The sequence below is a fragment of the Amblyomma mixtum genome, chromosome 3, assembly GCF_055824585.1.
Source record: "Amblyomma mixtum isolate Tamu chromosome 3, ASM5582458v1, whole genome shotgun sequence".
NCBI lineage: Eukaryota > Metazoa > Arthropoda > Arachnida > Ixodida > Ixodidae > Amblyomma > Amblyomma mixtum.
This window is the reverse complement of record NC_143014.1, coordinates 193,231,402-193,258,554: the sequence shown is the minus strand read 5'-3', so window position 1 is coordinate 193,258,554 and position 27,153 is coordinate 193,231,402. Positions and strand designations below refer to the sequence as shown.

General features: G+C 47.2%; 2 protein-coding genes and 5 non-coding genes across 8 annotated transcripts in view; all 7 read left to right on the top strand.

Annotated features, from left to right (window-relative positions):
* Nucleotides 1-27,153, top strand: part of LOC149353124 (uncharacterized) — a 117,591-nt gene that overhangs the window by 23,029 nt on the left and 67,409 nt on the right. The gene's annotated exons all lie outside the window — the stretch shown is intronic.
* Nucleotides 651-723, top strand: TRNAK-UUU (transfer RNA lysine (anticodon UUU)). Its single transcript has one exon. It is a non-coding gene; the product is annotated as a tRNA-Lys (tRNA).
* On the top strand, nt 12,999-13,092 carry TRNAK-UUU (transfer RNA lysine (anticodon UUU)). Its single transcript has one exon. It is a non-coding gene; the product is annotated as a tRNA-Lys (tRNA).
* LOC149353131 (uncharacterized) lies at nt 13,378-21,979 on the top strand. Its single transcript, XM_089575762.1, has 2 exons — nt 13,378-14,291; nt 21,547-21,979. Exons 1-2 carry the CDS (start codon nt 13,378-13,380, stop codon nt 21,977-21,979), a joined length of 1,347 nt encoding a protein of 448 aa, XP_089431888.1.
* TRNAK-UUU (transfer RNA lysine (anticodon UUU)) lies at nt 18,374-18,458 on the top strand. Its single transcript has one exon. It is a non-coding gene; the product is annotated as a tRNA-Lys (tRNA).
* TRNAK-UUU (transfer RNA lysine (anticodon UUU)) lies at nt 18,684-18,756 on the top strand. The gene has a single exon. It is a non-coding gene; the product is annotated as a tRNA-Lys (tRNA).
* On the top strand, nt 20,813-20,885 carry TRNAK-UUU (transfer RNA lysine (anticodon UUU)). The gene has a single exon. It is a non-coding gene; the product is annotated as a tRNA-Lys (tRNA).

The following is a 27,153-nucleotide window of genomic DNA, read 5'->3' as shown; positions in this document are numbered from 1 at the left end:
GAGGCCCAGGCTCAGACGTCTTAAAGAGGGTAAAGAAAATGCAGGTGCCGCCAGGAGCTAAGACCTTTTTCTTTAAGTTACACACCGGAACGTTGCCAGTAAAGAAATTTTTCGAGGGAAAGGATTTATTTTTACCTTGGGGTTCGCATTGTTTAATATGTAAGCAGCCGGAAACAACAGACCATGTTTTTTTACATTGTTGGGAAGGGGTTTATTTTTGGGATCTTTTGCAACGGACTATGAAGAAAGATTTCCACCTAGATTCGCATGGCATTCGATATTTAAGCATTGATAATGACGACGGAGTTCCATTTGATTTAATTATGCTCCTGGGTCTCCACTGTATATGGCGCTCCAGAATGGCAGGCTATCACTGTGACAGGGAAGCGCGCCCTGCCCGAATTCATTTCCGAGAGTCTATGGATTGGTTTGTCGCTATACAAAAAGCGGTTGCGGAACCTCCCGACTGGCTCTCAAGGGTAGAGCCTTTGTTGTCTTTGCGGGAGTTTTAATGTGACGAAGCCAGCCTGACGCTGGCTGAGTATGACTTTCAATGTGTTCATTGTCTTGTACTATTGCTTTTGTGATTTGTCTGTTCTTTTTTTCGTGAAGTGTTGTTTTCCAAAGCCAGGAAATAAAGAAAAAAAAAAGCCCGGATAGCTCAGTCGGTAGAGCGTTAGGCTTTTAACCTAACTTTCCGGGTTTCGAGCCCCCGTTCGGGCGAAGGGTGACTTTTTTGCCCTTCAAAGGATCGCTGCTCCTCTCCCATCACGGATACTCGTCTGAAAGTCTCTTGTCAAGCCATTGGTGACAAAGCAAACAATGAAAGGCCTTAAATATTATTTTTGACGCCCCCACCTTCGTCTGTGATGGCTGCTCTTCGTAGCGCAATTTGGTTGTGGTCATGCGGTGGAGTGGGACAAAGGAGAGAATAGCAGGTGCGCTGCTGTAAGCCCGGATAGCTCAGTCGGTAGAGCTGAAGTTGTGACCGACGAAATTATTAAAACAACTCATGACGGAATACCCGAACTTGAGAAGCAGTGGGAAATTTTCAAACAACACATCAAGATGAAAGCCATGTTTAAAAGAAGGTCCTTGCTTGAAACAACACATCAAGATGAAAGCCATGTTTAAAAGAAGGTCCTTGCTTGAGAAATTATTAGCGCAGGAAAGCAAAGCGCCGGATATGTTCACAGAGAGATCGCTGGTGGGGAAACGTCCACAAAATGGGCGTGGGGCATGGAAATAGCGCTTTTTCGACGAAAACATATCGCAGAAATTGAATAGGGAAAGACCATATTCCATCCGGCGACAGTAGTATCACGCACCTTTTTTTACTCCTGTCAAGCACTTTTCGCTATAGGCAAGTTGACAGGAATAGATTTAAATAGCATTTTTAGGGGCTGTGCCTCGTAACGGTGACGAACGTAAAACAAGATTAGACCAGCTAATTAATGAAGAAGTATGATTTGCTATAAATAATTTAAACAAAGGAATGTCGCCTTGGCCTGCTGGCGTGAGCGCAGATTTTTGTGAAGCATTCAAGAAGGAATTGGCGTCACTCTTTTTCGCAGTATTTAACGAAGCCTACTAATCGTATGCGTTGCCTGCATCATACGCATCGTCTGATGCCGTGCTCATGCCAAAAACCGATCAAACAGGCAAAAATATCGAGAGCACTTACGGCTACTTACATGCTGCGACAGAAAAATCATTTTCGTCTTTTTAATCCACCCACAAATCCACTTTAATGCGCCCTTAATGTACCCTAATCGCCCATTACAATTTAATCCCAAGTAATCTACTCTTAATTCACCGCAATCAACGAAACCCAACCTTTTCAACGTAATCTACTCTCTATCCACAGCAATTCTCTATAATCCACCAGTAATTCAGCTTAATCACTCTACTGCAACTTAATTCATTGCAAGCCACTCTTGATACAACCTAATTCTACCTAATCCTGTGTAATCCACTCTTAATCAACCGCAATCAGCGAGAATCCACCCTTAAGAGTGCACATTGTTGGGAGCAAGAGAAATGCGGAAAAAAAGACACGGACGAGAAGAGCACAAGGACGGGCGCATACTCGCGACTGACATGGGGAGCGCCACTCGCGAAACCAACGACTGGGGAAGCACCAGCTTTCAATGAAGAACGGAAAAGGTTCCAATTTGCCCTCACATTGTGGCGCATGCTCTTTGTCTACGCCCGGTAAGCCATGCCGGCCTTTGCTGGCTAGAACCCAAATCTTGAGGCGCAGTCATGACCAGGCGGCAAGTGAGCTGGCAGAGGTTTTTTGCATTGAGGATAAAGGTGATAACTGCGTAAGTGATGCGTCAATCAAATTGTACAACAAAGAAAAAAGGTTGCTGGCATGTGCGCTTTAGGCAATGATTTGGCTTGCAAAAATTATAAATGGGTTTTTTTTTCTGAATAAAGTCAGTCGCGAATATGCGCCCGTCCTTGTGCTCTTTTCGCCCATGTCTTTTTTTGTGCATTTCCCTTGCTTAAGTAAATCCACCCTTAATCTACGACAATCCACTGTAATCCACCTTATTAAGCCCTATACTGCAACTTAAACCAATGTAATCCACTCATAATCCACCATAATTCAACTTATTCTACCCTACTGCTGCGACTTAATCTAATGTAATTCACCTGTATTCCACCATACTCTAACTTAATCTGCCCTAGTGCAACTTAATTCAGTGGAATCAACTCTCAATCCACATTAATCAATCTTAATCCACCCCACCCTCCTGAAACTTAATTCCCTGTGTCGTGACGCTACATATGTCCGGGTCGCAGTTCTTCAACTCTACATGGAGAAAGCGTTTGACTGTGTGGTACATTAACTGTTGTTTTGCATTCTAGACTACATTTACGTTGGTTCCGTTATTAGAGAGGGTGCGGCCTTGGCTTACCAGAACTGCACTACCAGGTTAGTGGTAAATAAGTCTGGGAGTCCCCATAAGTGAGCAATGATCGGTACGCCGGGGAGGCCCCATCAACACCCTTTTGTTTTGTATTTATGTAGAAAGTCTGTGCTTAAACACAATAGGGAACGACACTTCACGGTTTTCGTGTACGGGCATCTGAAGTGAAGCTGTTAGCAAACGCAGATGAAGTCAGTTTCCTATGTTAAGATAGTTTCATTAGGACAGTTGATGCTGTAAAGCGTTCAAGTTAGGTCAGTTGAAGTTTGGTAAGCTGGGGAAAGCACCTGGGTTTCTGGCACGGATAATGGCAGTTTACCCATGGCGCTTTCAGTAACGTAGCATGGTTAATAGCCCCTGTAAAGTACCTACGTGTGCCTTTGGAGTTTTACCGTCATGCAGGGCCTTAATGGCAAAAGCAAGTGCAAGCAACGCAGGAAAAAAAAAACAAATTGAAAAGCGCACATTTTTCTGTTTTCGCAAGGGAACTTGTACGTACTCTTTTTGATAAGCAAGCTCTGGTACTTCATGCAAGTACTGCATTGCTCTTGGTTAGGTGCAGAAGTTGTATCGCGTTCCTATCATATCTGTTTGGGCCTCTAAAAAGAAGTACAGCCGCATGAATTCGTTCAGGCGCGTTAAGGTAGGACGACTTGGGTTGCAGCACTTGTTTATATGGCAGATTGCAAATAGATTTTTTTCTGCGTGATGTAAAAGACTCCTTTTTACGCACCGTATGTCAGCTCAGGCTAGTGCATGCATTGCCAGATTCTGTTGTCGGAACACGGCACATGGCGGGACATTTTTGGTTTCCTTGAACAAATTGTGTTTAGTGTGAAACTTTTGACCGTCAGGTTTTCAAAAAAAAATACTTAAGCCCTACTAAGCGAAAGGCAGTGTACAGAGATGAATGCGACACTATTTCCGGAGCCCATTGTTAGATGCGGGCCCCTGGTACGCCCGGGTCGTCTCGGCCAGGTCGAGGTCCTCAGGCTCCTGCTCAGAGGGCTGCTGCTGTGATATGACGAGGAGGGACGGGACTCGAGGAGAGGAGTTTACAAGGGAATCAGTTTACATATTTACAGGAGTACGCAAAGTGCGTTAGAAAGACAAGCAGAAATCAGAAATCAGAAGAGTCTCGCACACAAGCCGTCCGGCTGCTTAAATAGGGCCGATCTTCCCCAGATCCCTAACCGGGGAATCTTGCTGCATTATCGACGTCCAATCAAGCAGCCACTCACGATGTCCTGGGGAGCCGCCCATCGCAGGAGGCGGTATCGTTGCCCTCTCGCTGCTCTTCCGGCGGCGGTGTCGATGTGCCGCAGCGTCCTACAACACCGGTGATGATGGGAATGCAGCACCATGGTTAGCCAGCCCTGGATTCATCAGTCGTTGACCAGGGTTAACTGGAAGTAACGCGCCCAGCAATCCAAGCAGCGCAGTAACCGGCCCAATATTGGAAACGTATTGGCAAAGACCGGTTCGCCAAAGGACCAGAGTGAAAGCACCCATTTCCAATATTGGGCCTATTACCTGAGCTGCTTGGGAAGGCCACAAACTTCGAACAGCGGCGCTTCGTAGTGATGGGAAGGGACGGCGGCCGTTGTTCCGTGCGGGAGAGAAGGCCTCTTCTCCCAACGACGTGATCACCCCCAATTGTTCACACAACGGAGCGTCCGCCTCGCCAAAGCTGCTGGTCAGGGAACCCTTTCTCCCGCAAAGGAAGATCACGTCGTTCTGCTCCGTCGTTCCAAAAAGATCCGAAAAGGAATTCGGACTGCTGGCGCCTTATCCAAATGGCGGTATACGTCGAGATGGGCGCCAGCTTGTAAACTCATCGCGTGGTGGGCTTCTTCTTGCGTAAAGACCAAGGGAGGCAGAACAGACGCTTCCAGGCGCGTAAAATGGACGCGCCATCCACGGACCACCAGGTGACACCGCTAACACAACGATGCATTTGAGTCGGCGGCGGCGCTTCTTGGGCACTTTTGCCTCCGATAGTGCAATTCTCGAATCTTCTCATGTTCCCGCAAGCAGCTTGCGTAACTTGAGATTGACCTTGCGAAGGCATGTGAGTGTGTTCTCCATACACCTTTGTTTCCTCTTCTATAGCATGACAATACCGGATCTATTGCACTTAAATGGACGCAACTTTGCTACAGCAAATGTTCGACTCGCTTGATTGTTAATGGACATATTATTAAAGCATTAAACGCTCTAATAAGAGGAAGAGTAAATACTGTAACTTACGGCACCAAATTACACTCGAATAACAAAAGTAGAATTGCAGTGAGTTAGGCATTCTCCAAATTCGTGAAATGTTTTTTTTTTTGTTGTGGTGGCACGGTATTACTATCCAAACGTATATAAAACTCCTTTGAAAAAAAGATGTTACTTCATGAAATATAGAACGCTTTGTTAAACATCGGGTCTATACGAATTGTGCTAAGATGCGAAGTTACTACGCGGCTGCTATATTTAATGAAATACCTGATGAGTCATGTCTTACAAGTAACAAGTGTAAGGTGATGATTCATTTAAGACATTGTTGTTCAAATGTATTGCCTTGTTTACAGTTTGAATGGTCTTGTATCTGTTATTGAGCTGTCAGATTAACAACAGTGTCATGTATAGTAAAAAAAAAATTCATGCGTATGTTTTTAAGTATTTTATTTTTGTTTTTTCTGTAAAACATTCTCCACCTGCCGCTTGATCAGCCAACATGCACAATGGTCTTGGGCAAGTCAGAATATGAATGTGTATGCATTACTGGCGAATAATACCGTAAAAAATCTCACAGCGCCTGTGCTAATCGTGTCTTCCGTGAAGCCAAGTTGTCTAATGTCCACGTTGTTATTTGTCCTTTACCTGGGACCGCTTTGTTCCAGTGTTCTCCATGACAGTGATATTCATGGCTTCACTGTTTTTGGGTGATGAAGTCAAAGTGCTTGCATGTACTGATGATCTCGTTTTTTTTTCTGCATTGACAAGCCGCATTGACGAAGGTGTATCCACAGCTGATCAGTTTTGCATCGTCCGTGGCGTTGAGATGAACTTTTGGAGATAGTCGGCTCTGTGGTTTGGTACGCAGGGCTCAAAAAGGCCCCGTTATGCTGGAGTAAAATGACGTGCCCCCTGAATATCTCGGCGTTCCGCTTCACGCCTTCAAGTGCACAATATTGGATGGAGCGGGTTCTTGGCCTGGAGGGTTTTGCGCATACCATTTTTCCGCATTGCTTTTCAATTTTTGGTCGAGCCCAGGCCTGTAACTTGATTTTGGGAACAAAAATATAATGTACGGTGCCCAAATCTTTAACTAGTGTGCGCGATAGGCGACTTTTCTGTCCGTCAGCGCCATATGACGGAGCCAAGTCGGGAACAGGTTGAGACTAAGTGCATGCCCACAAATCGGTCAAAGCTTTAAGGACTTCACACCACATAAGCGCGCTTGAAACGAACTGGCAGCGTTAGTAGGCGAATGGTTTTGCTCGTATTTTATGTTCCGAAGGTCACTGTTGTGGCAACCAATCGAGGAAGTAAAATTTCAAGATAGGCCAAACACGCCCAGACATGAGATCAGCCGAAGAACCTGGATCGTTCATTTGTTGCTTCTGACGTAAACGCTTTCTTTTCATCCGTAGAAAGGGAAGTTGTCAACACTATGAGTGCATAATAGCTTCAGCGTGGCCGTGAAGCTATAAGGCCGCTCTAAAACCTCTAATAGGTGAAGCTGCTCTACAAAGGCGAGAACACGCAAAAACAGGACGGCGCCATTCACAAACTCAAACCAAAGTCTTGCTGCTCTACAGGTAGCGCTCACTGCAGTTTGCAATAGCTATATGCCACCCCGTATATCCCAAACGACAAGACTCCAAATTATAGGAACGTCGTTGAGCAGCTCATCGCAGAAGAAAATCACTCAACCAACGAGTGGCTGAGGTTTCAGCGGGCAGAATCATACCTGCATGCCTACCGGGACAAAGACCGGATCGAAAATGGTCCTCGTTGCTTCTCCCCCCCCCCCCCCCTCCAAAAGAAACAAACAAACAACCGAAGAAGACTTGTAGATTGCTGGCTGTGTTAGTGACAACCCATTCATAACAGCGGTTGAGATAAGCGCTGCCCTCGGACTTAATGTGTCTGATCAACTGATTAGGCAACGGCTAAGGGAAGCAGGTAGCAGAAACAGGGCGGCTACACAGAAGCCCCTATTTTCCGACAATGCCAGAACAAAAGGGATCGCCATGGTTCAAGAGCGTCTTTAATGCACATTCGATGATTGGCAGAACGTCGCGTTTACAAATGAAAGTACGTTCTGTTCTCAGTGGGAACAGAAGCAAAAAAAAAACTGCTGGCGGTTTAGCATTGCTAAGCACAAAATATTGTGCGACGGCAGGTTTATGCAGGTGGACACCAATGCCAAGCACATAAAAGCGCGATGGAGATGTCCACTGACCCAGGGAGCCATTTATGAGCCTTTCCTTTTATCAAAATCAGCGAAGTCTACAACGTTGGCGACGCCAACGGTAATGAACCCCATGAATTCTGACGGCCTATATCTCCAGTTCCGCGTTTCTGCCAAAACGTTGTCAACGCAAACGCAAGCAGCGCACATCTCTGTCACTATACCGCTATACCGCTACGTAGCTGCTCAAAGCCTGATTGAGGTGTCCACTGACCCAGGGAGCCAGTTATGCGCGTTTCCTTTCTTTCCGTGAATTTTGCGCACAGATGTAAGTTGGTAATGACGACGGCGGAAAATGCACAGCACGACAGTGCGTTGCAGTTTAACCCGGGTCGGCTGCGGTGATAGCATAGCGATAGCACAGTGTGATACCGGATTTTCACCCACCTTAACATTTATTTGAGGAGCGTTGCATTCACGTCGGGATCGGATTTACGTTTCAGCAGATCTCCTTAAAAGGTGTATTTCGTGCGAAGTCAGACTTGTTTTTTTCTCTGATCATGTCATGATCGTTGCGCGGATTGGAGAATGTGTCCGTCTCAAATTTAAGCCACAGTGGTCACTGCGGAAGCTTAATTCTTCGTTGCTAAATGAGGAGGACTTCAAGCAACCAGTGAGGAGAGCTTTGGAATCTTGTTTGACTATAGCAGTACCATTATTTGCAGCTTGGGAGATGTTGAAACATGAAATTCGTGGCGTAGTTATTGAGATCGGCTCCATGAGGTCTTACTTTAAGCAAGGTGAGGAGAAACGGCTGCTTCAGAGCCTTTATAATTTGCACGAACTTGAATGCGAGGCTCCAGGGTCGCACACAGAAGAAATTGCAACTTTAAAACTTCAGAGGTTCGACGCAGAACGCTTTCAAGAGGCCCGTGCACGATCCCGCAGCAATCGTGCTGGCACTGTGAAGGCCCAACTAGACAGGCCTTGCTTGATGAGCGTCGGCACATGAGTGCCAAGCGCGCCTCTGAGCTCTGCTGTGGTGGCGCCCTGATCGCAAGTACAGATGAAATAGTAACCGAGTTTTTAAAATACTACGCCTCGCTTTTTACTGCCGCTTCAAGCATTGCTGACGATATTCGTGTAGCGCGCTGGGTGTCTATGGTTTCGCCGTTTTCTGAGGATGAGTGCGCTATAATAAGTGGTCCTATAACCTCGGATGAAATGGAAGATGCAATTCATCGATTACCACTTTCGAAAAGTCTGGGGCCTGACGGCCTCTCTAGGGAATTTATAAGACCTTTAAATCTGTGTTATCTGCTGTCCTACTCCAAATTTTTAGAAGAGTATTGATGTTGGATTTTTTCCACAGTCATTTACCCAAAGTCATATTATCTTAATACCGAAAACTGACGATAAGGAAAAACTATGATTTGTACTCATTATTCACAACAGCGCAGAAAACACGGACAAAAGGGGAGAATAGACAAAACAAGCGCTGACATCAAATGAAGTCTATTGCGGGAAGGGAAGTATATATACATCTTCCAAAAACAAACATAAACAGAACCGGCATACAAGGCGTGAACTAATGCGCACATGTCCATCAAAAAAAAACAAAATCAGAAAAACACTCTGGGCATAGGAAGATAAACTGGATGCGTCCTTAATCGCGCTATCAATGGGCACCCTTGAGGAAATCAAGTTCATTCTGCGACACCACTACAAAAAGCCGACTGACGCAAGTGTTTCCAGAACTATGCATGTGATAGGCTTCCATTATTTCTCTAGCCAATTGGATTTTATGTCTAAAAAGAATCGTTGTGGCAGAAAATGCCAGCGTGCAACCGCATGAATGACGATGGACTGCGAGATCAATAGATTACTGTGACGAGCTGTTATCGCAGGAGTTGGACTGTTCCTGATGCCTTTTATTAACGCATCGTCCGTATGAGGGCAAATACGGCATGAAAGTTGTTTTTTCGGCACCAAATAAGTTATGTGGTATCTGCGCACAACAAAAAAAGAGATCTGACATTAGCCTGCATGCGTGGTAAAACGGGTGGGTGTCAGGTCAAGCATCGACCAATGTTCATTTCGTGTAGTGTTGGAGTTGTTATAAGTTTCCGCTTTCTTGCGGTGCCGTGTATATTGACCAGACCGGACGATGCGTTAATAGAAGGCTTCAGGAACACTCCCATTCCTGCGATAACAACTTCAAAGTCATCTATTGAAAAGACCAATTGGCTAGAGAAATAATGCCTGACATGGCATTATTCCCGTTTTCTCTCAAGAGCAGACAAACGTGATTCAAGTGCCTCAAAACGAGAGTTCACAGTCTGCTGAATTTTTTTTTTTTGATATCGCCGATATCTTCAGCCTTCTTTTAATGACCCGCAAGTAGCTCAGCAAGCATTTAGTTGAAAGTAGGCTGATTAGAAGCGGAACAACCGACACCAGCGCTTACCGCGTGAACGGTAGCGGAAGCAGATATGTAGAACGAGCCCAAGGCTTAATGCCGGAATTGTTTTCGAGTGCGGCGTGGCCCCTAGCTGGCTGCGTTGTAAATAGTCAGCGCATATAGCCCGTTCCTGTACATAAACGCGTGCAATGAATACCATGTGACCGAGAAATTAACGGGCCTGGTAGCTCAGTCGGTAGAGCGTTAGGCTTATAACCTAAAGGTGTGTGGTTCAGAATGGCGTACATTGATTGTACAACGCGTATTATTGTCAATGTTGACCTTACCGATAGTCTGTGCGTTCTCTCCTCGGTGAGGCAGGGATGCCCACTTTCGCCCTTGTTGTTTGCAGTTTACCTCGAGCCGCTGTGTTTGGCCACTGCAAATAATGAACACATAACAGATGTTAGGCTGCAAGCGGCCCATGCTGAAATATTGTCTTACGCCGATGATACTGCCGTCATTTGCTCAGACAGGGAGAGCATTAAACAAGCCACGACTGTTGTTGAAAGGTTTTGCGAATGTACTAGCCCTCATATCAACTGGGACAAGAGTTATAGCTTTGGGCACGGCGAATTAAAAGTCATTCCAGAGAATTTCTCCAGGTTACGGTGGTCGACTGATCCAACACAGTACCTCGGTGTACCACTGGATTGTTACCGCGATCCTGAAGCGTACTGGTCTCAGCAAGTGTTGAGTGCAAATGAAAAGGCAGAGGTGTGGCAAGGCAGGCAGCTGTCAATGTTCTCACGAGCCGCTCTCGGCAACATTTTTCTTGTCTCCAAGATCTGGTATGTAATGAATGTGCTACGGGCATCGCGGGTTAACATACGAAAAATACATCGTATTTTTGCTGTTTCCATTCGGGCTTCGACCTGAGAGCGGACCAGTCGAACAAATTTGTTTCGTACAGTCAAAATAGGTGGGTTAGGACTTGTTCACTTCTTTTTGCGTCATATTGCATCGCTCTTCGTTCATTTATGCGACCAAAATGACCAGTTAATACGTACAGTCATGCAAGTGAGGCTACGCCGACTGCTGCCGGAATTTGTTGTGGCATCATGTGAAAACATGCGTGGAGCCGTAACTGGGTATCTTCCCCAAGTGCTGCTCTCGTACAGAATTCTAAACGTACGGTTTTCGCAAGAGTACATCTGCAGCGTCAGTAAGAAGAAACTTTGTAAAGACCTAGTCGACTACACCCTTCCAGTGCCTTTGTACCCTTTATGTCATCGTGGAGGCCCAGAACAGGATCTGCTTAAAGGAGTAAAGAAAATGCCAATCCCACCTGACGTTAAAAGCTTCGTTCAGTTACACAGCAACACACTTCCCGTTAATACCTAGCTTCATTATAAAGGCATCTCATACCCTGGACAACCAAGTGCTTCTTATGCAAGAAACCCGAAACATTAGAACGTGTATTCCTAGACTGCTGGGACCCGATTTTTCATTGGGATGTACTTCAGCGCACATTAAAGAAACAGTTACACCTTGACCCATACAGCATACAATTCTTGCCCGAAAAGAAATCAGAGGGTATACCATACGACTTAAGTACGTTCCTGGGCCTCCACGCTATGTGGAAAACGAGAATGGAATTTGAGCACTCAGAAGCTGTTCGTCGTGTTCGCGAACAATTCATTGAGAGTGCAGTACGTTTAGGAGATGTCTATAGGGAGCTCCCTGATTCACCAGGATTGATTACTGTACTTAATGAACTGGTGTTGTTGAAAAATATTAATTCCATGTTAGCCGAACTGTGGCTGCCACGTTTTATGGCTTGTAACCTTTGATTGTGAATGTCGAAGACGGCAGTAAAAAAAAGAAAGAAAAAAACTGCCGACGATTACGTTACTTACTGATGCGAAATTTGAGCGCAGCTCATCAGCTATTTCAGCTTTTCGATAGACTGAGGCTAAGAATTCGAGCAAGACATGTATGTACAACTACAGACAACTTGTTATTTTTCACACATATTCCTTCTTCAAGAAGCACTACACTAACAGTTCTTGATTGTCGTGAAGGAAACCTTGTGGTCGGAGAAATGGACATATGCTCGACTTGCTGCACCAATGCCTGGTTCTCAAAGACGAGGTCTATGCAAGTACTTCGCGAGGTTGTCACAGCCGTGGGAGGCGTTACGAGCTAGAGGATCGAGATGTTCTCCCACATAAGTGATAAGAAATTCCTGTTTGTCTTTTTATTTACATTCAAGTCCCCACCCACCCTGCCACCCTGGCAGGTGGCAGTTAATGGTTGAGTTCACTCACCGTTGTCAGCGCTAACGCATGCAGCCCACATCTCTTTCTCTCATCACCCCACGTACCTTTAAGGGCGATTCAGTCGTCCACTGACCCAGGGAGACAGTTATGCGCACTTCCTTTCCTTAAAATGACCGTAGTGTAAAACATAGTCAACTCCAACGCCAATGAACACAATGAACGCCGACGGCCTATGGCTTCAGCGCCGCGTTACTGGCACAACGCTGTCATTGCCAACGCATATGCACCGTACATCTGTCACTACCGCCACGTAGCTTAAAACACGAATGAGGTGTCCACTGTTCCAAGAGGGCAGTTATGCGCCTTCCCTCTGCTTTCCAAGCTCCCGCTCCATTGGTTTCGCAGCTTAAAGCGTGTCTAAGGTGTCTACTGCGGCTTACAAGGGACAACGGCAACGGCGACGCCGGCAACGCCGCGAAACGCAGAAATGGGCGCCAAAGCGCTGCGCTCTGTAAGCCCGGATAGCTCAGTAAACAACCAGAAACAATAGACCACGTTTTTTTGCACTGTTGGGAGGGGGTATACTTTTGGGACATCTTACAAAGGACTTTAAAAAAAGGAATTTCCGCTGGACTCTCATGGTATTCGGTACTTGCCTGTAGAGAGTGAGGATGGAGCACCATTCGACCTTATTATGCTAATGGGCCTCCATTGTATTTGGCGCTCCAGAATGTCAGGAAATCATCGCGATCCTGATGCACGGCCAGCACGGATCTATTTTCGGGAGTGCATGCATAGGTATATTGAAGTTCAGAAACTTCCTCCTGAAGCTCCCGAGTGGCTCGAGAGAGTCGAGCCTTTGGTGACGCTTAAAGAGTTTTAACGTGACGAATCCACGCCCCACCAAGCGGATAGTGTTGTTAATTATTGCTCATTGCGCTCTGTAAGTGTATTTGTGTACTGTGGTTCTTGCCGAAGTCAGGCAATAAAGAAAAAAAATAGCTCAGTCGGTAGAGCGTTAGGCTTTTAACCTAACGGTCCGGGGTTCGAGCCCCCGTTCGGGCGCAGGGTAACTTTTTTGCCCTGAAAGAATCGCTGCTCCGCCCCTATCACGGACAGTCTTCAGAAAGTCTCTTGCAAAGCCGTTAGTGACAAAGCAAACAATGAACTGCCTTAAACATTATTTTGGACGCCCCCCACCTTCGTCTGTAATGGCTATTCTTCGTAGCGCAATTTGATTGTGTTCCTGCGGTGGAGTGGGACAAAGGAGAGAAAAGCAGGTGCGCTGATGTAGGCCCGGATAGCTCAGTCATTCTACTTCCGGCCACCGAGCGTGACGGACGCAGGATCATGAGCTCCAGCGGAGCGGCGATAGCGGCCCTTTCCAGCCGCGGAAACAGGCTCGAGGACAACGAAGATAGCGAGTACCAGATTATTCTGCCAACTTTGCCCACCGGACGCGTTGTTTTTAACACGCTTTTTTTGCACGGCGATGTGCGGGTTAGGCCATACAGGGTCGAGGATTTCCGTGACGCCCTTGCCAACGTTGGTGCGCTCCCCGACGTTTTGGCGTTGGGGGCGTATCAGATCAACCATGTGTGGGCTGTCACGTTAACCAGCACAGAAGCAACAAAGAAGCTGGCGGCGTTCAAGGAACTGGAAGTGAAAGGTCGCCGCTGCCTCATCATCGATCCCGAAGACCAACAAGTGAAGCTGCGTCTCCACTGGATGTTGCACGGCGTGGCAGATGAGGACATCCGGACGGCGTTTGCTGCTTTTGGAAACGTGACCGAAGTGACCCGGGAAAGGTGGCGAGTTCAAGGCGTCAAGGAGAAGGGGTCCACCACGAGGACGGTGCTCCTGAAATTGAAGCCTGGCATTAAGGTTGATGATTTACCGCACCAGCTGCGAGTCGCCGGGGAATTAGCCCTTGTCGTGGTGCCTGGGCGGGCGATGCAGTGCTTACGCTGTCGAGGCACGGGACACGTCCGCCGCGAATGTAAGGTGCCCCGATGTTCAAAATGTAGGCGCTACGGACATGAGGAGGCTGACTGTGTGCTCACGTACGCTTCGGCCGCGGGACCTGGAACGAGGGAGCGGTCGGCGGAGCTCACTATGGACGTAGTCGAGGCAGAGGAGGCGGCAAAGGGAACCGGCGAAGCGCGTACGCAGGCACGGGAGACAGACTCGTCGGGGGACTCGGCACGAGATATCAGTGGTGCCAGCGATGCAGGGAGGAGTGACGCTACACCTGACCTCCCGAGGTCAGAGGACGAGACGTCACCTCAGCCGGCAGACGACATGGAGCAAGATAACGGTGAGGAGCACCCGGACACCAGCGGTACCCGTTCGCCAAGCGTCACAGCCCCAGCCAAGCGACCCCACACACAGACCGATCTCGAAGGTGACAAGGCAGCAGCCCCCGGTGTCGACGAGCCGCCAGCAAAAACAGTCCAAACCTTTCTTCGGAGAGGCGTGCAGCGGATAAAGCGCCCCCGCTGCCAGTTCAGCCGCTCGCACCAGACGGAGGCGGTTCCAACGATGGCGTCTAGCCGCGCGCTAGACGAGGAAGGTAAGCACCATGCTCTCGGTCTTTTCACCCTTTATGAAAATGGCGCCTGAAACCCCTTTGAGAGTAGCCACATTAAATGTCAGGGGATTGGCAGCAAAAAAGAAGCAGAGCCAAGTACATCGCCTGCTAAGTGACCATGATATCGACGTGCTTGCCGTGCAAGAAACAAAGGTTGATGGGGAGGAAGAGACCGGGAGCATGGTGCAACGTTTCACGGCTAGATTTTACGCCATTGTGAGCCACGCGGTAGGGACATCGGCTGGGTGTGTATTGCTTGTCAAAAAGCTGCCTGGACTGATTGTACAGGCTCACTACTCATGTCTGTCAGGACGGTGTGTTGTAGCCGATTTTGCATATTCCAATGCTGAGTGGCGCATTATTTGTGTGTATGCTCCTAACATTGTTGAGGAAAGAGCAGTGTTTTTTGAGAATGTTATGCAGCAGTTAAGTACGGAGAGGCAGGTTGTAATGCTGGGCGATTTCAACTGTGTACTGAATGCTCGGGACAAAACCAGCACACGCGGCTTCAGAGACAAGAGTACTGATGTGTTGTGCCAGTTAACAAGCGAGTGGAATATGGAAGATGTGGCTGAGTACCTGGGGGGAGCGCGTGCCGTGCAGTACACGCACTTCCAAGGTTCGAGCCACGCGCGCCTTGACCGAATTTACGTGTCGCTGGATTTGATTCCCGTATGTAATGAATACCAAGTTGTGCCCATGACATTCACGGATCACTGCTTAGTGAAATGCGTATTCGGCACCAGAAGCCGCCGCGGTGGCTCAGTGGCTATGGTGCTCGGCTGCTATCCCAAAAGACGCGGGTTCGATCCCGGTCGCGGCGGCTGGAATTTCTTTGGAGGAGAAATTCTAGAGGCCCGTGTACTGTGCGATGTCAGTGCACGTTAAAGAACCCCAGGTGGTCGAAATTTCCGGAGCCCTTCACTACGGCGTCTCTCATAGCCTCAGTCGCTTTGGGACGTTAAACCCCATAAACCATAAACCAAACCTATTCGGCACCAGAAAACGAAGGAATGCATTTAGCTGGGAGTTATGGAAATTTAACAACAAATTGCTCAGCGATGAAGCCTTTAGACGGGTTGTACTGAATGAACTCATTAAAGTAAGGCCGGGCACATTGTACGAAATCTGGAAGCAATGGGAGATGTGCGAAGAACAGATTAAAATAAAGGCCATTGATAGGTCCAGTTGCCTGCGGTATCAGGAGAAAATTAAAGAAACCCAGGTAAAGGCTTTGCTGGAAAAACTACATGAGCAAGAATGTAAGGCACCCGGCAAATGGATAGAAGATATTAGGAAAATAAAAGAACAGCTTGCGTTGATGGAAGAAGACAGATACCAAGGAGCGTTAGTAAGGGCAAGGGCGGAAAGCTGGAACATGGGCGAGACGCCCTCGAAAAGAGCACTGGCATTGGAAAAGGCTCATGCAGAGAAAAATCATATTGATAAGATTGCATGGGGCGGCATGCTATCGTCAGATGACGATCATATCAGACAAGGCTTCTTCCAATATTATCAGCAGCTTTTTAACAAACAGGAGGTCGACATAAACTTGTTCAAAGAAAAGTTTCTTATGGCTATGCCACGACTAGACGAGGACACGAAGAAAAGATTAGAGATGCCAATCACAGAACTCGAGGTCGAAAAAGCAATCGATAGTTTAAATATGGGAAAGTCGCCTGGGCCAGACGGCTTAAGTGCAGCTTTCTATAAGGGGTTCAAGAACGAAATAGCGCCAATATTGACTGCGTTGTTCAAAGAAGCCTACGAAATAAACAGATTGCCGCTGTCATACGGGTTATCTCACACTATTCTAATTCCAAAGACAAATAACGAGGAAAAGCTCCAGCAGGTCACAGCTTACAGGCCAATTTCCTTGACTAATGTCGATTATAAAATATTAATGAAAGTGCTAGCAAGGAGACTGCAGTCAGTAATTCAGGATATTGTCGGCCCTCACCAAACGTGCGGGATAAAGGGGAGATCAATTATGACTAACATACACACGGCAAGATCGGTTCTGGAGTGTTGTGATCTGACTAATGACTGTGTGGCCATCCTCCAACTAGACCTCGAAAAAGCATTTGACTGTGTCGCCCACGAAATTTTGCTCAGTATTCTGGACCACGCGAATGTAGGTTCAGTAATTCGAGAGGGCGTGGCCATGGCGTACCGCGGCTGCACTACGAGATTAATTATAAACAAGAGTCTGGGGGCCCCCATTCGGGTGCAACGTTCGGTACGCCAGGGCTGCCCCCTCAGTCCACTTTTGTTTGCCATTTACATAGAGACACTATGTTTGAGCATTATTAAGAACGAGGTTGTTCAAGGTTTTAGGTTGCAGGCAGCTGAAGTCAAGTTGCTTGCGTACGCGGATGACCTAGCGGTGTTTGCTGTGAATCAGCAGAGCATACGGGAGGCTGTTGTGTCAGTTGACAGTTTCAGGAAGGCAACCGGAAGTAAAGTGAACTGGGCAAAGTGCCAGGGACTTTGGCATGGGGGTTGGCCATCAACCCCAGATCGTTTTGCGAATGTGACTTGGGTAACTATCCCCCCAAAATACCTAGGAGTGCCACTAAACTGCTACCGGGACAGTGATGCATATTGGAAAGAACAAGCGCACGAACTACGGGAAAAATCAGATAGATGGAAGGGGGCACATTTGTCAATCTTTGCGAGAGCGACGGTGTGTAATTTGTTCTTTTTAAGCAAACTGTGGTACGTCATGCAAGTGTTGCACTGTTCCCGGGCAAATGTACAGAAGATACATCGCATTTTAGCTGTTTTTGTTTGGTCCTCGACCTGGGAACGGTGCCGACGGACGAATTTGTTTAGACGTGTGAAAGATGGTGGCCTTGGGCTAGGACATCTGTTCCTGCGCCAGCTTGTAAACAGGTTTTTCTTTTTCCGAGATGTGCGTGACCCTTTTTTGAGAACTATGTGTCAACTAAGGTTGACCCGTGTTTTGCCTGATTTTGTTGTGGGAACAAATTATTTTTCCGGAAGAACCTTAGGTTACTTCAGAGAAGTTGCTGATAGCGTTAAATTTCTGGTTGTGCGTTTTTCGAGAGAATATTTAAGTGACGTGAAGCGGAGAAAGCTATACGCAGATCTGTGTGATGTTGTTTTTCCAGTGCCAATGTACAGAGCTTTGTACGATGGAGGCCACGGAGGGGATGTTCTGAAAAGAGTAAAAAGAATGCAAGTACAGCCAGGAACCAAAACTTTCTTCTTCAAGTTACATACGGAAACACTCTCAGTTAAAAGGTTTTTAGAGGGAAGGGGTTTATTCCTACCGTGGGGTTCGCATTGCCTAATCTGCAAGTGTCCCGAAACAATAGACCATGTGTTTCTTCACTGTTGGGAGGGGGTGTTTTTTTGGGATGTTTTGCAACGAACATTTAAAAAAGAGCTGCCGCTTCATCCCTACGGTATCAGATATTTGGCAATTGAAAACCAGGACGGGTTTCCGTTTGATCAGGTAATGCTCTGGGGCCTCCATAGTATATGGCGCTCCAGAATGGCGGGGTATTACTGCGATTCTGACGCGAGACCAGCCCGCATGTATTTTCGGGAAAATGTACGTAGATTTGTGGAAGTAATGAAACTACAAGCATGTGTACCCGATTGGCTACCCAGGATGGAAAATTTGGCTCTGTTGAGAGAATTTTAAACTTGACAAGGCCTGCCAGGCAGATCTGGCAGGTTGCTAGTTTTCAGTTTGGTGTATGTAGATTTTGTGTTGTTTTCTTGAAAGCAATAAAGAAAAAAAAAATAGCTCAGTCGGTAGAGCGTTAGGCTTTTAACCTAACGGTCCGGGGTTCGAGCCCCCGTTCGGGCGAAGGGTGACTTTTTTGCCCTGAAAAGATCGCTGCTCCGCCCCTGTCACGGGCAGTCTTCAGAAAGTCTCTTGCAAAGCCGTTGGTGACAAAGCAAACAATGAACTGCCTTAAACATTATTTTGGCCCCCACCTTCGTCTGTAATGGCTGTTCTTCGTAGCGCAATTTGATTGTGTTCCTGCGGTGGAGTGGGACAAAGGAGACAAAAGCAGGTGCGCTGATGTAGGCCCGGATAGCTCAGTCGGTAGAGCGTTAGGCTTTTAACCTAACGGTCCGGGGTTCGAGCCCCCGTTCGGGCGAAGGGTGACTTTTTTGTCCTGAAAGGATCGCTGCTCCGCCCCTATCACGGACAGTATTCATAAAGCCTCTTGCAAAGCGGTTGGTGACAAAGCAAACAAGGAACTGCCTTAAACATTATTTTGGACGCCCCCACCTTCGTCTGTAATGGCTGCTATTCGTAGCGCAATTTGATTGTGTTCATGCGGTGGAGTGGGACAAAGGAGAGAATAGCAGCTGCTGTAAGCCCGGATAGCGGGCTGTACAGTGCGCATGAAATTCTTGAATATTCCTCCAGCTGCCATGAGTGGCTTGCTCTTCTTCAAATCGACCTTTCGAAAGCATTTGACCGCGTTCGCCATTCATTTCTGTTTTCACTTCTAGAGCGAGCAAACGTGGGTTCTACTGTACCTAAGGAGGTTCAACTTTGCTACAGCAACTGTTCAACAGGATTTATCATTAATGGCCAGCTCTCAAACCCTGTGCCAATCCGCTTTTCCGTGAAGCAAGGTTGTCCGATGTATCCTCTGCTTTTTGCTCTTTAGGTGGAACCGCTTTGAGTGTTTTGCGTAACAGTAACATCCATGGGTTCTCTGTTTTGGGTAATGAAGTCATATTCTAGCATATGCTGATGATCTTGCATTTTTCTGCATTGACAAGCCCGGCATTGATGATCTGTTGTCCTCGATAGATCGATTTGGCCTCGTTTCTGGTGCTCAAATGAATCGCTCCAAAAGTTCTGGCCTATGGTTTGGTTCATTGGGCACAACTCCGCCCCTGTATGCTGGAATAGAATGGTCATGTGTGCCTCCTAAATATCTTGGTGTTCCACTTTATGCCTATAAATGAAGTGCGCGTTACTGGAGAGAGCGAGTTCCGGCCGTTGAGCGTTATGCTAAGAGGTTTTGCCACATCGGCTTTCAATTTTTGGTCGAGCCCAGGCTTGCAACACCTTTCTGGCAACAAGGATCTATTACGTGCTCCAGGTCCTTCATTGCGCCAGACATTACATGCAGCGTTTATTTGGTCTTCCGAATTTGAGCCCACGCGGCGTGATAACCTTTTCAGGCCTGTTTGTGCAGGAGGACTGGGCCTAGAGCACCTGTATGTGAGACAGTTGGTTGCCCGTTTCTTCTTTTTTCGTGATTGTTCCCACCCGATTATTAGAGCATTCTTGCAGGTTAACATCGTGACGCTATTTCCGAACTTAGTAGTTTCTTCCAATTTTATTGAGCGCCCCCGTTTACTATGCTTTATGCAGGAAGTTTGAAGTTTATGCCTCCGTGCGTTTTTTTTTTTTTTACAGTTCGGTTTTCAAATGAGTACTTATATTCTGTTTCGCGCAAAAGTCTGCACAGTGATTTGATATCGACGCTCTTCCCGCCCCCACTGTATCGTTCTGTCTACTTTGGGCTCATGGGTCATGATGTTTTAAAGCGAGTGCGTAAAATGCCAATTTCTCCTTGCACCAAAACATGTTTCCATAAATTACACACCGAAACTCTACCTGTCAACACGTGACTCGATAGGAAAAACATTTTTGTGTCTTCTGTAAACTGTCGCTTGTGCAATGTGCTTGAAACAATTGAACATTGTTTTATAGACTGCAAAGACGCGATTTTGTTTCGGGATGTGTTACAGAGGACGCTACAGAAAGATTTCCTCCTAAATTCCTACAGTGTGCGCTACCTTGTTGTTTCCCAACCTGACTCGAAACCCTGTGACATGAGTCTTCTCATTAGACTTCTTAACTTTCGGAAAACGCGCATGCAAGACCGCAACGTTGAACCTGTCGTTTTGCCCAGAATTCATTTTAGCCGAATTCTGCTGCAGGTAACGGACGTACAAAGAATTGGACTTTTTACCGGATTGGTTTCCTCTCCTGATGCGCTGTATATCCTTACCGGCCTTTTAGTTCTAATATGTTTACTATCATGTTTGTGCCATGTAGCGCCTACCTAGGTTCTATGTAAATAGTTTTTTGTGTATGTGTGTGTACACACACACACACACACACACATGTATATATATCCTCTCTGTACAAAACCATGTAAATAAATACCATGAAAGAGAAAAGAAGCCCGGATAGCTCAGTCGGTAGAGCGTTAGGCTTTTAACCTAACGGTCCGGGGTTCGAGCCCCCGTTCGGGCGGAAGTTATTAGTTTTGCACTTTTCGTGAGGGATCTCTTTCCAGCCGTTTTGCCGGTTAAGTCGTTAATTTGTCTTTTTTCACCAAATATTGTAAAAGCAAAGAGTGAATACCCACAAAAAAATTTGTTTTGACGCATGGCGATCACCCACCTTCGTCCGCAGTGACGGCAGAAGTAGTCTGCTGCTGGTGAACATCTATTTTCTTTATTATGCGCAGCTGGGACAAATGAATGAAAGGCAGCAGAGAGCCCGGAGATTTCAGAGGTCCGACTTCCGGCCACCGAGTGTGAAGGACGTGCGCATCATGGGCTCCCAAGGAGCGGTTTCAGCGGCCCAGCCGGGCCGCGGTATCAGGAGCACTGAGAAGCTTTCCGAGGAATATGAAAAGGTTCTACTGCATCTGCCTTCAGGTTCGAGCGTTTTGCGAGCAGCTCGTGCGAGCTGCCTTGGCGGCGTTCGGGAAGGTGACCGAAATTTGTCGTGATAAGTGGAAGGTTAAAGGCTGCGTCGACAAAGCTTCAACGACGCGTTCGGTTACTCTGAAACTGAAGGCGGGTTTTGCCATTGAGGTCTTGCTCCATCAGCTGCGTGTTGCGGAGGACGTCGCTCTTGACCATGTCCCTGGTGGGGCTTCGCTTTGCCTGCGATTCCGGGGCACCAGACGTATACGGCGGGATTGCCACGATGCGGGCTCTGTCGTCGGCGCGGTCATGACGACACCCAATGCGTGCGCGAGCGTTACGGGGCCGGTACGCCGTGACGAGACTGCCGAACACATCATGGACGACGCAGGTGATGTCGAAGCCGCCCGTGAAAGTGGTGTAGACGTAATGACCAAGGAGCCAGTTTCTGGGGATCACGCACCTGTTGAGCAAGTCAGTCATAGGAGTGAGTTTCAAGCTCAGGCGGCTGACGCTTCAGGGGCCGTGACACCTCCAGCAAAAGCGGACAACGGGAATGCTGTAAGCGTGGCTTCGTCTGAGCAGGAGCTCGACGAACAGGAGGACGCCGAGATGCCCGTTGCTTCAAGCTTGCCAGTGAAGCGGGCACACGAGGGCTCGGACAAGCAGGAATCAATCAATGCTGGAGGGTGATAGCGGCGAGGATCCTCTGCCGAAGGCACCTCTAGTGCGCCGTGCGCCTTTCAAGCCCGAACCGAATGTATCACCTCACCGTAGGAGTGCGCCTGTGTTACCACCGCCTTTGCGGTGGCTTTTTCTGTCACGACTGTTGAAGCCTGGTCTCTGATCGGGACAACACCGAGCTCCACCGCCAGAACGATTGTCGGACTTACGTTGCTTTACGTGTGAGTAGACAGATCGGCGACATCCAACCCCTTTAGATGGCGACCAATCTCGCAACTAGTTTGCGTGTGGCCACGCTGAATGTTAGAGGCCTCCCGGTTCATAGAAGACAAGAGCAACTGAACCGCATTCTGCTAGAAAACGAAATCGATTTGCTAGCGGCGCAAGAAACTAAAATAAAGTGAAGAACAGAGAGAGGATGGTAGTAGGTTTTCGCAGCAGATACAGTGCTTGTATAAGTTCTGCAGTTGGACGGTCAGGCGAAGGCGTTATTTTTGTAAGGAACTGTATTGGGGCTGTCGATGCTATTTTCTCGTGTGAAAGTGGACGACTTGTGTTATGCGATTTTAAGACAGCTGGAGTGGCTTGGTGAGCTATATGTGCATACGCGCCGAATGCAGTACATGAAAGAGAGTTTTTTTTTCCCCCAGGTCGAGCCATTCCTACTTACTGAGAAGCGTGTTATAACGCTTCGCAACTTCAATTGCGTCTGCAGATCAGAAGACAGAGCTAAAAACCGTTCCTTTCGGGACAAGAGTGCGGAATTTTTTCTGAGATCTTAAGTGAGCACGACCATGAAGATGCAGGCTTGATATCGACACATGAAGGCCAGACAGTGTACACGCACTTTCAGGGTGGTTGTCAAGCAAGACAGTACCGTATATATGTTCCTGTCGAGTGTGCGGTGTTGTGTTCTGGATATCAGACGATGTATGTCAGCTTTAGTGATCATTGCCTAGTTATGATTACACTCGGTGCGAAGAAAACAGCTTCGAAGTTTAATTGGGACTTCAGGAAGTTGAATGATAAATTACTTGAAGATGAAGAATACATCTTCAATCTTCAAAGTAAAGGATTTAATCTTGAACATGCTGCAGTCGGAATGTAGAAGTTTCATACAAGTATGGGAGCAGTTCAAATGCGACATTAAGAGAACTGCGATAGATAGAGCATGTGCTCTTCGGCAGAAAGAAAAATAACAAGAAAAAGAGCGTTACAGTGCCCTAGATTTTATGCTTAGTGTGGAGTGTTGCAAACCTGCATTTTTCACAAAAGAAATAAAAGAAACAAAGACTAAGCTCGAGGCAATAGACGAAGAAAAGTATCGTGGTGCGTGATAAGGGCACGAAACGAAAGGCTGTGGCTCGGGGAGACGCCCACTAAACGGGCGCTTAGTGACGAAAAAAGGCAGGCACTGCCGAAAACGATAAAACAAATCTGCTATCAAAATTAAGTTACATTTTTAAGGGAGAGAATCGAAATGGTGTTTGTGAAATATTACAGGGAGCTCTCCAGCCTAAAAATACCGGACACTGAGTGCTTCAGAACAGAATTCCTATCTCTGATTCCAAGATTATAGGACGAACTTGTGGAAGCCCTTGAAGCTGACATAACAGCAGCGGAAACTGAAGCAGCGATCCAAGAATTAAATTGAAACAAGTGTCCGGGCCCAGACCTGCACGCGAAAGCGTTCCCCTTCAGCAGACGGGGACGCGTCCACCCGATTCGCGACAATTCTATTGGCCGGGAGTGCAGGAGGAGATTAAAACGTACGTCAGGTCGTGCGACACCTGCCAAAGGACGTGCCCGAAGGGCAAAGTAGGGAAGGCCCCGTTGGGACGCATCGGTCTTGGCGCATCTGTATATAAAGCGCTTAAAACAGAAATGGCTGTCGCCCTTGGACGACTGGTTAGCAAATGCTACGAAAATAAGGTAACTCCTACTTTATTCCGAATGTCCTACGTGATACTGTTTCCTAAAACAAGTGACCCGATTAAGGTGCAATCTGCAGAATCATACCGTTCCATCAGTTTAACAAATGTGGCTTACAAAATCTACATGAAGGTTCCAGCTGGACGTCTACAAGGTGTCATTAAGTCACTTGTAGGCACACATCAGACCCGTTTCATAAAAGGCAGGACAATCTTTACCAATATTCCTGCTGCTAGAAGTGTGCTTGAATGCTGTGATGCAATGCATGGGCACGTGGTCATGTTGCAGTTGGATCTGCACAAGGCTTTTGAGAAAGCTGTGCACCAAGTTTTATTCTCTCTATATATATATTGGATCACGTCAACGTTAGAACCGCTATTACACAGCACGTTAAAATGATGTACAATGGTTGTGCAGCGAAGTTGGTGATAAATAAGCAGCTAAGCGAGGGTATACCTATGTAGTCACCTGTAAGGCAAGGCTGCCCTTTATCGCCCCTGCTTTTCGCGCTCTACCTCGAGCCGTTTTGCTTGCGGCTGCTTACAAGAACAAACTGGTGATGCACATTCTACGAAACTGAAGTTCGATGTTAGCATATGCTGATGACGTAGCAGTGTTTTGTACCGATCATGAAAGCGTGAAGTCGTAAAAGAGGCTGCAACTTTTTGTGCAGCAAGTGGAAGGGCTATTAGCTGGATCAAGTGTTTCGGTTTCTGGCGCTGTAGATGACAATACGCACCCCAGGTGTTTTGCAAAATGCAACGGGCGGTAACACCCGGCATCCACTTAGGTGTATCCCTAGATTATTATCGCGTGGGTATAGGATATTGGGCTAGTTGAGAGAAAACTGACGCCAGTCAATATTTTAATTTTGCCCAACGTTTCGGGACCAACTCGGTTCCTTCTTCTGGAGTGACTAAAGTGTGCCAGCAGCAGCGGGGTAATGCCTTCGCTCTCCCTTCGAAGGCAGCACCCCGCTGCTGCTGGCACACTTTAGTCACCCCTGAAGAAGGAACCGAGTTGGTCCCGAAACGTTGGGCAAAATTAGAGTATTGGTTGGCGTTAGTTTTTTTTCTCTCAACTATCTCAAGAATCCAACCGGACGGACTTCCGTCGAAGAAGTTTTCACTCAAAGAATGGTTTGGTTTATGGGGTTTAACGTCCCAAAGCGACTAAGGCTATGAGAGACGCCGTAGTGGAGGGCTCCGGAAATTTCGACCACCTGGGGTTCTTTAACGTGCACTGACATCGCACAGTACACGGGCCTCGAATTTCTCCTCCAAAGAAATTCAGCCGCCGCGACCGGGATCGAACCCGCGTTTTTCGGGCCAGCAGCCCAGCACCATAGCCACTGAGCCACCGCGGAGGCCATTCAAAGAATATTGGGCAAACGAAGCAGTACGAGTTAAAACTCAGACAGGTAAATGGGGAGGGCATAAATTTTCAGTGTTTGCAAGATCGACTCTGTGCAATTTATTTCTAGTTGCTAAAATTTTGTACGTCATGCAAGCATTATGTTTGAATAGGATCTCTATGCAAAAACTGCAGAGAGAGTTCGCGACGTTTAATTGGGGCGTCAAGTTGGGAACGTACTAGCCGTTGTAATATGTTTCTTAGGGTAATGAATGGAGGGTTGGGGTTGTCACATTTGTTCCTCAAGCAGATAGTAACCAGATTCTTTTTTGTTGTGTGACCAAAGCGATGCTTTTCTGAGAACAGTGATTTAGGTGAGGCTACACGATTCATTGCCTGATTATATAGTGTCGTCTACGTCCACTGGGCCAAAGGCTTTAAGTGCGTTTTTGCGCGAATAGTCGCGTCTTTCGATATACTAAAGGCGAAATTATCATGTTAATATCTGGCCGCCGTTACTCGTAATAAACTGTATTAACATCTCCTTGACGAATTCTTGCGTGTACCTTTGTATCGCTCAGTATATGTTTTGGGTTCAGAACGAGATGTTCTTAAGACTAAAAAGAATGCCGGTAAAAGCTTCCGCTAAATCCTTCTTTTTCCTGTTGCATACAAGCAATCTTCCAGTGAAGCCGTGGCTAGAAAGCAAAGGAATCTTTGCACCTCTGTCCGTAGACTGCTTGATATGCAAAAAGCCAGAGAAAATTGAGCATATCTCTCTGGACTGCCATGACGCAGTGTTTTTGTGGGATGTTTTAAAACACACCTTGAAAAAGGATTTGCCAATAACTCCATTTGGAATACGTTTTCTGTCATGCGCTAAACCAGCGGGAGAGCCCTGCGGTCTTTTAATGCTTCTGTGCATGCACAGCGTGTGGAGAACGCGCATGGCTGTTAGACATGAGCATGAGGTGATTACCCCAGCTCGACAGTACTTTATCGAAAGTGTGCAGTACATACCTGATGCTTTCAGTGCAAAGAGCGATCCTCCTGACCGGCTACCAGTTCTGGACCAGCTGACCACCCTCCACCCCTTTTGAATATAACAGAGCAGTCAGATATTGACGTGTTTTTATGCCCATGTAACATTCGCAATGGGTCATCCTTTTTCCCAAGCAGGTAATACAGGAAAAAAAAACCGGGATAGCTCAGTCGGTAGAGCGTTAAGCTTTTAACCTAACGGCCCAGGGTTCGATCGCCCACCTTCGTCCGCAATGACGGCAGAAGTGGTCTGCTCCTGGTGAAAACGTATTTTCTTTATTATGGGCAGTTGGGACAAAGGAATGAAAGGCAGCAGAGAGCCCGGATAGCTCAGTCTGTCCTTTGGCACTTCGCACATTACCCTACTTCCGAAAACTGATGCTCCTGAACAACGACTGTTGGTGGGGTCCTATCGCCCAATTAGCCTCACCAACGTAGACTACAAAATATTCACCAAGGTACTAGCAAACGGACTACAGAGAGTAATTACGTTTTTGATAAGCCCGCACCGAACTTGTGGCATCAAAGGCAGCACGATAAATACTAACATCCATTTTGCCCGTAGTGTTCTGGAGTGTTGCGATGCCTTTGAAGGTCGTGTTGCTATGCTGCAACTCGATCTAGCAAAGGCTTTTGATCGAGCGTCGCACGCAGTTTCGTTCTGCGTCCTTGAGCACACCAATGTGGGCCGAGTGATACTGGATGGCGTTAAGATGTCATGTGCTCGCTGTACGACGCGTGTCATCATAAATGGCAATCTTACCGAGTGTGTGAATGTGCACTCATCGGTGCGACTGCCCGCTGTCGCCGCTGCTATTTGGGCTGTGCCTTGAACCAATGTGTTTAGCTCTGCTTCA

Coding starts and splice junctions, on each gene's coding strand:
- LOC149353131 (XM_089575762.1), top strand. CDS start 13,378: ATGAGCTCCAGCGGAGCGGCGATAGCGGCCCTTTCCAGCCGCGGAAAC. Junction 14,292..21,546: donor GCTACACCTGACCTCCCGAG/GTCAGAGGACGA, acceptor CCGGGGCACCAG/ACGTATACGGCGGGATTGCC.